General features: G+C 44.3%; 1 protein-coding gene across 6 annotated transcripts in view; it reads left to right on the forward strand.

Annotated features, from left to right (window-relative positions):
• Window positions 1-16,435, forward strand: part of ARHGEF1 (Rho guanine nucleotide exchange factor 1) — a 3,019,431-nt gene that overhangs the window by 2,830,446 nt on the left and 172,550 nt on the right. For all 6 annotated transcript variants that reach the window (XM_044080805.1, XM_044080809.1, XM_044080807.1 and 3 more), the window contains 2 exons: window positions 526-849; window positions 2,009-2,166. In XM_044080805.1, the coding sequence (XP_043936740.1) occupies window positions 526-849; window positions 2,009-2,166 (482 nt within the window). The remainder of the gene's footprint in view (window positions 1-525; window positions 850-2,008; window positions 2,167-16,435) is intronic.

Raw genomic sequence — 16,435 nt, forward strand, 5'->3', positions numbered from 1 at the left:
CTTCCTTTTTGTTCTCCTTTCCTTAGAAGGGACATATTTGTATTTTGTTTCCACTGGTGGAGTCCTGCCACAAGAGCCTGGCCTCCTACTTTGGAGGCTCCTGAGTGATTAGGGCAAGAAAAACTGATGTAATGACGTCAGATGCCTTCCTTTATACCCCTGATGATCTGACGTCAGTCTTCAGACAGCAACCGATGCAGAAATACTAAGTTTCTGGTATTCAGGCTGGCCGAGGGCTTACCCCCGCAGGGATAACCCAAATGTGATGATTGCAAAAGTGAAGACACTCTAACATCTACATTTATGGTAAGTGTACACAACTGTAGTGTATTTTGTTCCAAAAAGGAGAGCAAACTGAAATGGCTAGTGGAGGATGAGTCTTTGATTGCCATGAAGATGGGGGAAAATAACTAAAAAGAAAAATGTATTCTAGCATCATAACTTTTTTCTCTGCTCAGGTCTTGTGATAATTTTTGTCAGTTGCTATAGTGTTCATCATTATATAATGTATGTTTCATTTCACAGTTTCAGTGTTGAAGCGGATGCTGGTGCGCAATATTCGTCTTTCGTTGGATGATTGCTCAAAATTCTTCAACTCTGGCTTTGATGGACATAGCCTGAATGTTCCAGAAATTGGTATTCAGTTTACAGCAGATGGCATAGACAAAGAGCGGAACAGTGAAGGGACAGACAAGTCTGACACAGAACAGAAGGAGGAAGTAGATGATGAGTTAGGAGAAGGAATTCATAAATTGGAAAGTAGAACTGAAGATGGAGTGGAGAAATTGGATGAGGAAGATAGCAACACTGAAGGAGGTTACTTGAAGCTTCCAAATCATCAGTCACAAGGTGAGGAGATCAGAACATTGCTATGATGCATATCACTGAGGATAGCTAAAGAGCCAAAGGGTGCACTTTTGTTTTGCTTCCAATCAGAGGTGCTGAATGCTGCCATTGATGACTGCTTAAGTTGCCACTGCCTTCAAATGGTGTAGCAGGAAGCCCTTAAACTATACATAGACACTATATTGCATTTTTCTAAAGAATAAGAAAGAAAATCCTAACGTGATGAACACCTTTGTGTCTGAAACGGACTGGGGCTAATACTAGATGGTACAGCGTATACCATCTTTGCCATTGTAAATGGAGCTTGTACTGAGAGAAAGACTATTACTATTCTTATACTTGCAGCTAATTCTGCGATATACTAGCTATTTGAACTCACTTTTTCATGAGAGAGTTTTCAGTGTGGGACTATATTCTGCTCAGCTACCTTTATACATATTTTATTTAAACTTTTGGTAGCCCCCTATCCCATAATATTGGGTCCACCAATCACTCACACTGCCCATTAATTAGCAGGAAGTTTCATTTGTAGGCAGTTGGTCCTTGATGAGTAATACATTGAGCTTGGGGGGAGGGTATTAGAGCTGATAACTATAACATTGTTCATCTCCTTCCTAGGGTTAGTATCTAAGGACTTGAAAGGGTAGTGAGCACGTGCATCCACACTTGCAAGCACACTAGCATTTGGCAGGTATGCAGTGTGAACATGCTCCAGGAAAAAAGTCTGACGCCATCATTCTTTTTTTGCTCTGTGGCAGCTAAAACCCTAGTTGAAACAGGCTGCCATCAAAGATGGAAACTACCTATACACCACATGGCTTTTTATCCATATTCTAAGAATACTTTTCAAGTCTAACATCTTATTTCCTTGTTGCTGCTGAGTAGTCCTTTTGACTGCACTGAAAGACTACTTTCTAAGAAGTCTGTCTTATCGCTGAAACCCACTTCAAATGAAGTTAGCTTTTTGAGATCTGCCTGTACTGGCATGGCTTTCTGCATGGAAGGTTGTACTCCTGCATGTGCCTTGGTGCACCAAGCTTGGTTGATCCAACATACACATTAGAATTTATGCTAGTTTACCATTTTAAATTATCTTCTAGTTTACAATTTTAAGAGATTTGGTCATTTGTAGTTATAACTGATTTTTCTTTTGCTTTTGCAGATTTAAGCACATCCCAGGAAAGCATCACAGAAAGCCATACAAGGAGTGATGATATTGACAGTGAATCAATGAGTGCCCCAATCATTTTATCTCAGGAACAGTCTCAGGAAGTGCAGAAGAAAATTTGGCTTCTAGAAAACAAAATCAAGGAGTTAAAGGTGAGAGGAAAAGACTCTAACAGGATGTGATATTTCATTTGTGGAGCTGTCAGCAAGGTGAAGGAAATTAGTTAAGAAAATGTAGTTAAGATGAGAGAAATATGATTGTCCCAGTTCCTTCTATTTGTTAATATTGTGGGGTACTTAGTGTTGCTTGTTTGTTTCTTTTGCTGTCCTGTCATTTTACTAATTGTCTAATTAAGTGAACTATACAAGAACCATGCATTCGTATATTGGATGCTACTTACTTTGAGCGTTAAGCAACTGAAATAGCTCAGAACTTACAGGGTGTCCGTGCAGTGGAACCATGTCATGGAACTTTTACCTCCTCAGCTATCAATGTACTTGTGATGTCTGGTGTCTTGTGATGTCCTTTCATATCACTGTTGCAGTATTCATTACATTTGGGATTCCCTGCCTAGGGCAGCCTCACATCTGACCAGTATACCAAAGCCTTAGGTTGCTTTAAGGTACACTGTACTTCACACGTATGCTCCTCGCATAGCATAGGGCATAAAGATGACATCCGAACATACCATCCTCAAAACGTCTTTGCCACCGGTCTGAATGCCAACTCTTTGATCATTGGTCTGAACACCTACATTCCATTGCTGGTTTCCGAGCCGTTGCAGATAAGTGCCCCTTTGAGCTTTCTTTTTTGCTTGTCTTTTTGGTTGCTTGTGGGGTTTCATGTCATCCTAGAAGGGTAAATGTCACTGTGGAAGACAGATTCCCCATAAAGACTGCCATGAACAGTGTTTGTTTTGCCTTAGCACCTAGCACGACTGTACGTCCTATTCCACCTGTCAGGTTTTTGTATGAAAAACACTACATAGTAGACTTTCTCCTTTGGCGCTGTATCTGGAGAATCAGCACCTTAAACTTTTCACTAAAGATACTGTGAATCAAACTTCACTTCTCAAGGGACAGCTGTCAGGGTAGAAGAAGGTTATGAAACCTAGGTCGGAATCCTCCACTGTCCGGCCTGCTCCAGATATTTCTCCCAAGGTGAGTGAATGGCTGGATGTTCGCCCATCTTTGTTGTCGATGCCTGTGCCACAACCGGGTTCGAGGCCAGCAGGGTTCTGGCTTTAAGCACGTCCAGTTAGGTTTTGCAGACGTCCATTTCAGACGTTCAGGGGGAACCACAGTTGATCATTTCTGAGAGACCTAGGGCTGTTCCTTAGATTTTAGTCAGAGAAGTCCCTACTACTAACTAGGAACCCAAATATATACACAAATGAATGAATGAACTCGAAGCCAGCTGTAATGTGTCAAAGTTTTATTCCAAAGTTAAGCACTGTCTTACTGTTGTCAGAACTTCTTCAGATGAAGTTCTGAAAACAGTAAGAACAAAAGTGCTTAACCTTGGAATAAAGCTTTGAGACATTACAGCTGGCTTCGAGCTGTCCTTCTGTGCATCTCATAGGTGGTGTGTTATTCATTCAAGTCCCTATTACTATTTTGAATGTGGTCCTGGGTCAGAGCCTTCCAAGATTTATAAGGCATAAGTCCCAGTTAAGAAAAAAACAAAAAAAACTAAACATGTTTCTCTTGCCTCTAAGGATCCACAGAGCCCTTCACTCAGGGTTTAATGCTTTGATGTCATAGAAAGGTCCTCAGGGTGTTTCTGTTCTAGCTCCCCTGTGATCCTCCACTCCCCTTAAAAGACCCAGGGAACAGGATTCCTCTGAGGAGGAGTTGGAGACTGATGATGAATCCCTTGCTTACTCTTCTCACATTCCTTCTCCTTTGGAATATGGGTTAGTGGCAGAGGAATCTTCCAGTCCTGATACTCCCTTTGAAGAGATTTATTTTGGGGACACACTCTCCAGGATAATGAAGTTTTTTTAATGGGATTGTGCTCAGGTCTCTGAGATCCATAAGAGGTACTATGAGTTGCTAGAGATGGAATCTCCTAAACCTTCTGCTGTTCCTCCTGTTTTGGCTACTTAGTTGGATCCATTTTGTAATGCCTCTAAAGCCCCTGATTCTCAGTCCCCTGCTCCCAAGAAACCTGATAGGTTTTATAGGGTGCCTGACGACTGTAACTTTTTGTACAAGTGTCCTTCTGCTGACCCCTCAGTGGTGTATGTAGCCTCTGACAAGCCCTCCCAGTTACTTCCTTCGCCGAAGTTACTGCCTTCTGATAAATACAGCAGAACCATGGAAAGGCTAGGTAAGAAGATTTATACCTTGGCTACTTTACTTTTAGGGCTATTAATAATCAGACCCATATGTCCAGGTATGTGTTGGCTGTCCTTTCTCAGGCTTGTCAGGTTATTTTTGATCTTCCAGACTCTGAGGGTAAAACTTCTGCTCTTTTCCTGTTAGGGACTTCCTCACAGGTGACTTGTCATTCCATCAAGTGTAGATATGATGCAGCAGATGCTTCTTCCAGGGCTGCTGCTTTTGGGTCGGTCATGAGGAGGTATTCTTAGCTTCATCTTCAGCCATTGCCTGATGATACCAAGGCTAATTTGATGGATGGCCCTCTTGATAATAAACATTTAAGTCCCTTCAGGATACAGAAAAGGCTTTATAGGAACTCAAAACGTGTCTGTTTCTCCTGTTCCTAAATTTCAGAGAAACTACCGCAGTAAGACAACCTTTGTTCGCAGGCAATTTCACCCTCTTCCTAAGGGTAAAAAGGGTGGCAAGCGGGCTCCTCCTGTGCCTCAGAAATATTCCTTTCCAGATAAACCAGGTGCTGTCTGACTATCCATTTTTTCCCACCCACATTCCTCTTTCTTTTCGCTTCTGTTTTTTTCTCTTCTTGGTTGGCTACAGATTACTGAGGATTCCTGGGTTTTACCCATTATTCACCAGGGGGTATTTCATGGTGTGGAAATCCCTTCCCCCTTTATGGGCATTCTTCAGCCTCCTCAGAAACAAATTCCCTTTTTCCCCAGAGGTGCTTTGAGACCTTTTGACTCAGGGTACTATTCAAGAGGTTCCTCTGCCCCAAAGAGGGGAGGGGGGTTCTACTCCAAGATGTTTCTAGTACCAGAAGAGGGTATTTGGAGACCAGTTCTAGACCTCTCTCATCTAAATGCTTTTCTGAAGGTGCCCACTTTTTGGATGTTGTCCCTTCAGACTCTGTTCCCCCTTTTGCTTCCTCAGGCTTATATGGTGTCTCTAAATCTCAAGGATGCTTATCTCCATATTACGAGCCATCCTCTTTTCAGGAAGTTTTTGCATTTCTCTGTTGCTTCCTCACATTTTCAGTTTTCTGCTTTGCCCTTTGGCCTTTCTACTGGCCCAAGGGTATCCACCAAATAAATGCCTTGTTTTTTTTTGCAGGCTTCAGATGATCCAAGTATTTCCCTGCTTGGGTGACCTGTTCCCTACTTGAGTGACCTGCTGTTTCAAGCATCCTCTCCAGAGATCTTGTTGCACCATTTCCGTTTTGCTATTTTCTGGGTTTACAATAAAATTCAAAAACTCTTCTGTGACTCCTTCTCAGAACCATGTATGTGAAGTTGTTAAATCTCGCCATTTATTCTCACTGATGGGTTCGGAGCCGATCCTCTGCTCTGACACGGCCAATAGCAAAGCTCAACGTTTGCCAGTAGCTCGAGACCAAGCCCCTCATCCAATGATGCACTGCTGGAATTACCTCAGATCTAGTTTGCCACGGCACAAATCTCGGTGTTCCAGATAGCTCGGACCAATTTTATTGTACAGATTCATCTATTTGCAAGTTTTAAAAACTTTTTTCTTGACTTTCTTGTTAGGATAGTTTATATATATATATATATATATATGTATATACATATATATTCTATATGTATGTATGTATATATATATATATATATATATCTATACGGTTTACTATTAAAAGGTCGAACGGCACTCCGAACGTCGTATAGTCGACACCGGAAGGTCGTAACTGCTAATCGCGAACTCGGAAAAACAATCTAGGAATGGGTTTCAACATGGGTCGAGGTAGGGGAGATGTTTGTAGTTAAGAATAATATGAACACCTACCTCAACCCATGTTAACACCGTTCCTAGATTGATTTTCCGTCTTCGACATTCGACATTTACGACCTTCCTGTGTCGACTATACGACGTTCGAAGGAGTGACGTTCGACCCTTTAATAGTAAACCATATATACACATATATATTCTATATAGTTAAACTTAGATTTAGATAAGTGCTCTGTGTTGGTTTGCTTTTTTCTACAGAGTTGGCCTAGTAGTTGGCCTTGTATTTAACCACATTCTTAGCAGTAATTGTTAGATAATTTCTTGAGAGTGTTTTTTCAATTGTTTAAATTGGTCTAAATTTAAAATAGAGATGTCTGATGCGAAAGAGAAGCCTCATCCTAAGTCTGGCTTCAAAAAATGTCCGGATTGTGGAGAAAAAATGTCAGTCACTGACGGGCACGTTCAGTGTGTTTATTGTCTGGGGGCATTGCACCTCCAAGACTCTTGTAGCATTTGTCACTCCTTCTATTCCAGGGAACTTTTAGAGAGAAGGAGGAAATTGGTGGATAGGGGTTTACTTCAGCACCCCTTCTCGGAAGCACTGGGTGACCAGGATGGTGCTAGTAAATCCTCAAAGTCTTCCAAGTCTTCAGGTGACTCCAAAGCATCGAAAAAGGCTAAAAAAATGGAGGGTGTAGGGTCATCGGTTCCACTGCCCTCGGAACCGAGAGTCCCTTCTATTCGGAGCCAGCTCATAGCTTTGGAGCCAGTTTCTGAGACTCCCTCATCTCCTCTGCTCCAATCAGCACCGTCGGTGCACTCCTCGAAGTCTTCTGTCAGCCTCTCAGATCTGGATATAGACCATTTGGTGCAGAAGCTTTTATGGCACCAGGCCATGACAAATTGTTGTCGGCTCTGACACCTTCGTCAGAGCCGAAAACCATTAATCCAGACTTGACTGCTCCTCCTCCGAGCCGTACTGAACTTTCGGAGCTGGAGGAGCCCGACCTGATGGTTGTTGAGCCTGTGGAGCCGAGACCTGCTCCAGTGTTATCGGTTCCATCTACTCGGATGTCCTGTTATCGGTTCCATCTACTCGGATGTCCTCGGCACCGACTGGGGACTCTAGGAGCCGACACTCTCCTGTTGTGTCTGGAGAGGATAGTCGTACCGATTTGTCAGTGCCGACTCTTCCTCTCGGGGCTTAGGCTCGGATGAGCTCCGCTTCTACCTTGGGCTCAGAGCCCATGGCCTCAGTGCGGGAGGATCGGACGGTCCCTTCGGATCCGTCTACCCCTTCTCGTCGAAGCCATGGTGCGTTCGATGCCATGAGGAGAGTCCTGTCTCCAAAGACATCATCAGCATCAGGTCTGGCTTCCTCCTCCCCTCAAGCGCCTGTGTCCACACCTGCTTCTACCGGTCAACCCAAGCGTAGTGACCCTAAGCCTCAAGTGGCCCCACAGGGCACCCCCTGCTCTTCTGAGACCTCCCCAGAAGCCCCCACTGAGGAAGTACCCAGGAAGAGACTGTGCAAGAGGAGGCTCTTGGACTCCTCACAGGAGTCTTTGACATCTGACACTGACTTGGATGAGTCAGAAGGGTCCCCTCGATCCCCCTCTGAGGATATCTCCTTTGCGGAGATATTAGAGATCCTTAATCAGAGGGGCGGTTGGCAGTCCAAAAGCCCTACTGAGGACTAGTCAGTGCTCTTGAAGGCTTTCGGGTCTCAACCTTCCACCTCCTGGGTGTCTCCGCCTTACGATGAGCTCATGGACCTGATCTCTTGTAAGGCATGGGAGTCTCTGGAGGCCATGGAACCTGTCCCTCAGAAGCCAAATAAGTTCATCTCTGCCCCAGTGGACAAAACTTTTTTGACTAAGGGAGTGCCTGTTGATGCCATGGTGGTGGTGGCAGCCACCAAAAAGAAAACATCTGAGACATCCTCATCTATCCATCCTTCTAACAGAGATTCCAGGATCATGGATAGATATGGGAAATGCATGTTTACTTCAGCAAATTTTTCCCTTCGATCATTGAACTATTTAACCCATTTTACAAGACTACAAAGAGATCTCCTGAAAGAGCTAGGAGATGCTCTCCAGGGTACGGTAGCTGCAGGGATTGCCGACAAAGTTAACACCTAGCTCGCTACCCTAAACTCGATTGTGAACTCGTCCATGCGTCTCATATCTTATGGAGCTGATGGTTCGAGTAGAGCCGCTAGTTCAGGGATTGCCCTGCGTAGACAAACCTGGATGCATCTCTGTTCCTTTGCGGAGCCTTTCAAGTCTTTCTTTATCAACACCCCATTTGATGGCTCATCCCTGTTTGGGCCCAAAGTAAAGGAAACTGTAACCATGTGTGAGCAGGAAGGCAAGACTCTATCTGCCGTTGGAGTCTATTTTTCTACCCCTACTCGGCTTTATCCCAAGGGCCGTAAGGGCGGAAAGATGTGGTTCTGAAAAGCACAGGGAGCCTTTCAGGACACACGTGAAGAAACCCCCTCTAGAGGAGGAGGAAGGGGTTATAATGGAAAACGCCGCCCGTGTGGCAGTGGGGGTCCGCAACAGCAGGGTGACAGAGGCCAGTTCTCTGGTCAGCCCTACCAGCGCTCCTGAAAGGAGACCCAGCTGTCCGGCTCTGGAGGCAGTCGGGGGTCCCTTATCTTTGTACCCAGAAGCCTGGCTAAGCATAACATCCGATACCTGGGTACAACGCATCATTTCCAGAGGGTATTTCATACCGTTCTCTTCCCCTCCCACTCCTGTCAACAGAATCCCGGATGTTCCACCCAGTCTCAGGGAACAAGCAACTATAGAGGTCCGCAAGTTGCTAGAAAAAAGAGTCATCCACCCAGTTCCAGCAGACCAAACTGGATTCTGAACTTACTCAAGATTCTTTCTGGTTCCAAAGAAAATAGGGGACTGGAAATCTATCTTGGACCTCAGCAGACTCAACCAATTTGTAAAAAAAGAGAAGTTACGAATGGTCACACTTCAGGCCATTCTTCCCTTTCTAGGGAAAGGCGATTGGATGTGCTCCATCGATCTCAAGGACACGTACTACCACATAAAGATGGACAGACACTCCAGAGATCACCTGCGTTTCCGTCTGGGTGCCAAGCGCTACCAGTTTCGAGCCCTGCCCTTTGGTTTCACTACAGCCCCCAGAGTGTTCACCAAATGCATGGTAGTGGTCACGGCTCACCTGAGGCATCTAGGATTCCAGGTGTTTCCATATCTAGACGATTGGCTCCTCACTGGTACCACCAGGCATCAATTGATTCAGGCAACACAATCTACTTTGACACGCTGCCACCACTTAGGCATTACAGTCAACTTCGAAAAGTCTGCCTTGTCGCCATCACAGCATACCATCTTTATAGGAGCAGAGTTAGATACCTCAACCACCACTCTATGTCTTCCAGTCGAAAGGGTCTCACTTCTTCACCAACACGTCAACTCATTGGTGTCGAAGAACAGAGCTACAGCCGCAGAGGTCTTGAAGGTACTAGGTTTGATGGTGGCAGCAATTCTAGCCATTCCACTCACAAGGATGCATATGCAAATTCTTCAATGGCTCCTGTTCGCTCAATGGTCTTACCAGAAATTGCCAATGAACCATATGATTCTCATCACAAACTCTTGCAAGAGGGACCTTCGGTGGTGGTTGACGTCTTTTCATGTCACAATAGGAAGACCCTTTGTGCTCCCCCCCCCCCCCCCCAGTAGCCACTTTGACCATGGACACTTCCCTGATAGGGTGGGTGGGGGGCATTTTCAGGGAAAGCCTGCCCAAGGCACATGGACGGATCAAGAGTCACATCTGCATATCAATGTTCTGGAGTTGAGAGCAGTACTTCTGGTGTTGCAGTACTTTCAGGATTCTCTTCCTCTAGGGACAATTGCAGTTCAGACAGACAACATCAGTGGTCTGGCACTTGAACAAACAGGGCGGAACCAAGTCTTTGTCGGGAATCCCTCAGGGTATGGCAATGGGCTGTGTCATCCCAGCGTTTTCTGTTAGCAACACACATCCCGGGACAATCCAATGTGATAGTGGACAAGCTGAGCAGGGTAATCCTGTTGCCTCATGAGTGGTCTCTCAACCAACATGTTGTGGAAATGATTTTCCGCAAATGGGGCCGGCCTTGCTGCGACCTCTTTGCCAGTCACATCAATACTAAATGCAGAAGCTACTTTGCCCTAATACCACCTCCGGGACATCCCCCGAGAGACGCACTCTTACACGATTGGCCTCTGGGTCTCCTATATGCATTCCCTCCAATTCCACTGATACCCAGGTTTTTACAGAAAGCAAAGTCACTGGAAAGGACTGTTATCCTTATAGCCCCCCCATTGGCCTCGACAGATTTGGTTCCCTTTTCTTCACCATCATCTGCTGGAGGATCCATGGATCCTGGACCCAGTTCCAGACCTCCTAACACACCCGTCAGGGGACCTCCATCCTTCATTGCAGTCTCTAAAGCTGACTGCTTGGCTGATCCACTTCTCTAAATAGCCAGGCTTCATTCGCTCTCAGATGACACAAGACAAATTCTTTTGTCTTCTCATAAGCCATCCACCAGAAAACTGTATCACAGAAAGTGGAAAAGCTTCACCATTTGGGCCAGTATACAAAAAAATTGACCCTTTCCGAGCTCCTTTGTCATCCATTTTAGAGTTTTTGACAATGATTTTTAAGGAAGGAACAGCAGCTGCCACAGTTCGGGTTCAGTTAGCCGCTATATCTAATTTCCACCTTGGATTGGATGGGTTAAATATCATGGCCCATAAGTTATCTAAGGTTTTTCTCAAAGTTGTTTTTCACATGCGACCTTCTGTCAAAATCCCTTATTCTCCCTGGAATTTGAATTTTATGATGTCTCAAATAATTCTTCCCCCCTTCGAACCAGCATCATCTTGTGATCTCAAATTTTTGTCCTGGAAAAATATTTTTCTAGTGGCCATTACTTCTGCCCGCAGAGTGTCAGAACTTCAAGCATTATCTATCAGACCACCTTATATGATTTTCCATTCTGATAAAGTATCTCTCAGAAAAAAACCCTCCTTTTTGCCTAAAGTCTGTTCTGATATCAATCAGGTCATTGAGTTGCCAGTCTTTTTTCCCAACCATTCCAACAAATTGGAATACATGCTGCACAAACTTGATGTGCACAGACAGCGCAGATTTTATCTTGATAGAACTAAGGATATTAGAAAATCAGATCAACTCTTTGTATCCTTTTCGGAGGCCAGAAAAGGTAGACCAGTGGCTAAAACAACCCTTTCAAAATGGTTATTGGATTGTATCTCATTTGTTCATGCAACTGCTAACATACCTTTGCCACACAAAGTAAAGGCTCATTCAACCAGAGCCGTTTCTACGTCTTCTGCTTTTCAAGCTAAATTGCCTCTTGATAACATTTGTGCTGCACTCGGTCTAAGCCATGTCATACCTTTATCACTCATTATAAAGTAAATAAGGCTTCCAGGGACAGGTCTTCCTTTGGTTCTATGGTTCTGAAAAATGTACTCCCGTGAGCCACCCAGGATTGCGGGTGCTAGGGACGCTACCCATCAGTGAGAATAAACGGCAAGATTTAACAACTTCACATAAAAAAGTTATGTACTCACAATAACGTTCCATGTGAGTTATCTCGCCTTTATTCTCACGTCCCTCCCTTCAGCCCCCTCCTGGCTGACAGTTGACCTAGATGCTAGTATCATCCTGGTTGTTCAATACTTCTTCCTTCTTGGGGGGTGCACCCCCTACAGGGGCATATATATACGCAGCAAACAAGATCTGAGGTAATTCCAGCAGTGCATCATGGGATAAGGGGCTTGGTCTCGAGCTACTGGCAAACCTTGAGCTTTGCTATCGGCCGTGTCGGAGCCGAGGATCGGCTCTGAACCCATCAGTGAGAGTAAAGGTGAGATAAACAACTCACATGGAACGTTATGGTGAGTACAGCATTCATACAGTGCCTTTGCTGGCATCCCTGCCTCCTCCCAAGGCCTTAACTGTCATTTCCTTCTTTCAAACTCTTCTTTGTCTGGCCTCCATTTGAGCCAGGGAATTTCTGAGAGCTGTGGGATTCATGGCATCCACCATCCCTTTGCTTCCTCTGGCCAAACTTCACATGAGGAAGTTTCAGTGGTTCCTGAAATCATTTTAGCTTCAACATGCACATCCGCTAGCATTTGTAGTTCCTTTTCTACCTTGTCTCAAGAAGGAACTTCAGTGGTGGATACAGCAGTTGTCTCTAAATCCAGGGCTTCCTTTTCATTCTCCTCTTCCCTCTCAGGAGCTGTTTACAGGCTCTTCAGATGTGTGATGGGGAGCAGGTTTTGGCTTCCTAATGTTGTAGGGGGTCTGATATCCTGTTCGACAGAAGGAGCACATCACTGTCAGAGGTGAGAGCCCTTCTGCTGGCTATTCAGGCTTTTCATTTTCTTTTTCTCCCCCGGACCTCTCCAGGTGTTTACAGACAACACCACATTGATGTGGTATGTAAAGAAACAGGGGGGAAGAAGATCTTGGCTTCTTTGCCAGTTAGCACTCCTGGCATGAGATCTTTCTGTCCAGTAGCAAGTGACTCTTCAGGCAGTTTACATTCCCTCACGTCAAAGCATTGTGGCAGACACTCTGAGCAGGTCTTTAACTCAATCCCATGAATGGATGCTTCACAGGGATGTTTCTTTGAACATTGTCCACCAGTGGGGTACTCCTCAAGTAGACCTTTTTGTCTCGCCTCTGAGTAGTCATTTTCCTGTATTTTGTGCCAGAGTCTCAGGGTCCTTTGGTGTGGAAGGTGGACCCCCTCTCTTTTTCTTGGAAGGGGATTTGTTTATCCTTTCCCTTCATTCCACAAGTCCTGTTCAGAATACAACTGGAGGCTTCCAAAATCTTGTTAGCGACTCCCTTTTGGCTGAGACAGCATTGGTTCCCTCTTCTGCATTTAGCCAAGGGCAGTTATCACAAGATACCTTACAGGGTGGACCTACTCACACAATACAAGGAATGTCTCATCCATCCCCACCTGTCCACTGTTCAGCTGATGTTGTGGGTGATAAGATTTTGATTCCACATAGACACCTTTTTTCTGAGGACTTGCTTAGGGTCCTACAGGAGGCCAGGAAACCCAGAACTAGGAAATTTTGTGTATCTAAATGAAAGAGGTTTTCTGTTTGGTCTCTCTCTCGTAACCTGAATCCACTTTCTTTGGCTGTTCCTTTGGTTCTTTCTTATCCATGTGAATTGATCAATGATGGTTTGGTCCCTTCTTCTGTTAAGGCCCACTTATTGGGTATCTGTGCTTGTCTGCCTTTATCTCCTCCTTTAGCTTCTAAATTTGAGGCTAAACAGTTCCTTAAAGGCATCCTTCATATTAGGCCTCCCAGGAAGCTTGTTTCTCCTCCCTGTGTTCTTAATTTTGTTTTAGAAAAATTACTCAGGCTCCTTTTGAGCCTGCTGCTTCAGCTTCCTTGTAACATTGTTCTTGGAAGACGGTTCTTTTGTTGGCCCTTAGATCTGACAGACTGGTGTCTAAGCTTCAAGCACTTGCAGCTTGTCCTCCTTTTTTTGGCGTTTCATAAGGACAGGATATCTTTGCACACTAATCCTTCTTTTATGCCCATGGTGGTTAATGAGTTGTCCCTTAATCAGTGTATTCATTTGCCTACTTTTTTCCCTTCTCCACAATCTGCTAGTGAGAAGGTGCTTGCACGCATTAGATGTGCATAGACAACTCAGATTTTATTTGGATAAGACTATTAGGAAATCTGATCAGCTTTTTGTTTCCTTTCATCCCAGGTCCGTAGGATTAGTTGTGTCCAAGCAGACTGTCTCTTTTTGGATTTCAAAAGCTATTTCAATTTGTTGTTCTTTTCATGGTAAGTTAAGAGCCTTCATTATTCTGTAAAGGCTCATTCTACTAGAGCTGTGGCTACTTCTGGTGCCTTTTTCAAGGGTTTAGGTATTAACTCTATTCTTGAGGCAGCTACCAGGACTTCTGTGCATACTTTTACCAAACACTACAAGTTGGACTGAATCTCCAGAGCTAAAGCTGGTTTTCCTAGGGCCGTACTTCATGGCTTCCTAGAGGGCTCTGCTGATCCTTCCTCCTCCCAAGTTCCTTCTTGAGCTTTGGAACTCTCCCATATTTAATGAGTACTACAGCAGTGGTATGGAAGGATATAGCAGAGTTGTGTAAAATCTTACCATAACAGTAGAGCTGTCCTTCCCTTCACTGTTGCAGTATTCACTCCCTCCCTCCTCCCCATGGTCCATTTCTCTTTTGGAGATACTGGTTACCTCTTGGTTTTCCTTGGACTGGTGTTCCTACTGGGGCTTTCAGTTCTGAGGATGGTACATCCAAACGTCACCTTCATGCCCTATACTGTGCGAGGAGCATAAGTGTGATGTATGGCACACCTTAAAGCAACCTGTGGCTTTGCTATGCTAGCCGGACATCGGGCTGCCCTAGGTAGGGAATCCCAAATGTAATGAATACTGCAACTGTAAAGGGAAGGACATCTGCTGTCATGGTAAGATATTGCACAACAGTACTTTCCATCAGTTCTGCCTCATGTCACCAAGTTAGAGCATAAATGAATGGGACTGTTCATTTGATTTCTAATAATTTCCCAAGACAGAGCTCATTCATTAATTCTTTGTTTACCTCCGTAATTCATTTGAGCCTGTCCTGGTATTCACTGCCATAATCAGGGCTGGTGTTAGCATTTTGGTTACCCCTTGCAAGTGTCAGGTTTGGGACCTCCTCAGACATTTCTTTTCCAAGTTTCACCCTGTCGCTGCCACCCTTCCTAGTCAGCATTTTCCTTCATGTTGTGGAGTTTTAGGAGGAATACGCACAGACTGAACTGTAGGTATGATGCTGTAACTTTAACATAGGTCTGTGAACGACACCATCTTGGCACACCTCACAGAGGGAAATTCTAAGTGCTTGACATTTGGTTGCATTGATGTTAGATTACAACAACCCTATGTACAGGTCTGTCTTTAGGTGAAATGGTTCTCCAGACAAAGGGCGTCGTGTCTCCTAACTTTCTACCCCCTCTCCTATTGTTATATACTCATCATCCAGTGCTCCCTCCTGTTTTTCCTTATCCAAGGCCCTCCACACCATATAGATTGCTTTTTTCTTCTTCCTTTTCTCACATTTTGCTTTATTCTTCAGCCTTTTCCAGAAGCCACATCTTTCCAGGTGCTATGAAGCACATTTTAGAATTTTCTAAACAACCTTTTAATCCACTGATGGTCTCAACAAAAATTTGACTAAGGAAAGGAATTCATTGTCAGTGTTCAGTTTTACTTTTCCTTTCATTATTTCAACACGCTGTAATTGGGCCAACACAACACAGTAGTAACTCTGTAGGAAATAGGTTTGTATGTATATACTAGGCTAATGATCACCAGGGCTTTTATAAGCCTAGCCATCCAGCCCAACCCAACTGTGTCCCCAAATATCATGGGTGTTTATTAGGAGGTAGTATGTTAGTTAGGAAGCTTCTAGAGGTTATATAGGGGGGTATGTTGGTTTGGGTATTACTGTCTGCTTCTCTTTGTCAGAGAAATGGGTGCCAGACTGGAGGTGAATTTCTGATTTTCTGTCCATTGGTCAGGGTTACTTTTAAATACAGTTACGGATGGACTCTGCTTCATCATGGATGGGAAGCCTGTTTCAGAGCATGTGAATCCTCGGAGACATATATCTGTTTTACCAACATGTCTTGTTTATGTCACAAGCAAAATTTAAATAATTAGATCTAGAGGTTCTGGTGCTGTTCATTTTGTGGATATGCTAAAAGTCCATCAGAACTGTATCTGAGGATGCCTTGTATGCCAGGCATAGATTGCCTCTCAGTAACCTGTCAGAGATGGAGTGTAGAGATACGGCTTTAAGGCAATCCATATAGGACAATGTGTGTGTACTTTGGATTCCCCTGGTAAGGAAACTTTGTGGGTTTTCCAACTGTTACATGTGTAGTCAGGTACATGTTGAAAGGGGTATTATACCGGATGGGTCTGATGAGGGCCAAGTAAAGTGGCACTATTACTTCCTTGGAGCTGGATGTCATGCCCTTACATATAAGTTGGGTGACATAGAATGTCCAACATGTGGTCAGGGTATTAAGAAACTCAAAGGCCAGATTTATATCTACATATGTTTCCAGATCGTGACTACTGGGTCAACTCTTAGGGTTGTCATATTGATGGAGTAATTAGCCTGGGTGGCAGTTTTCACAAAAGGTACTATAATGCATTTCTTGGCATTGAGTTGTAATCCTTGACTTTGGCACCAGTCATTTGT

The sequence above is a fragment of the Protopterus annectens genome, chromosome 8.part0 (genome assembly GCF_019279795.1).
Source record: "Protopterus annectens isolate FY-2018-M chromosome 8.part0, PAN1.0, whole genome shotgun sequence".
Classification (NCBI taxonomy): Eukaryota; Metazoa; Chordata; order Ceratodontiformes; family Protopteridae; genus Protopterus; species Protopterus annectens.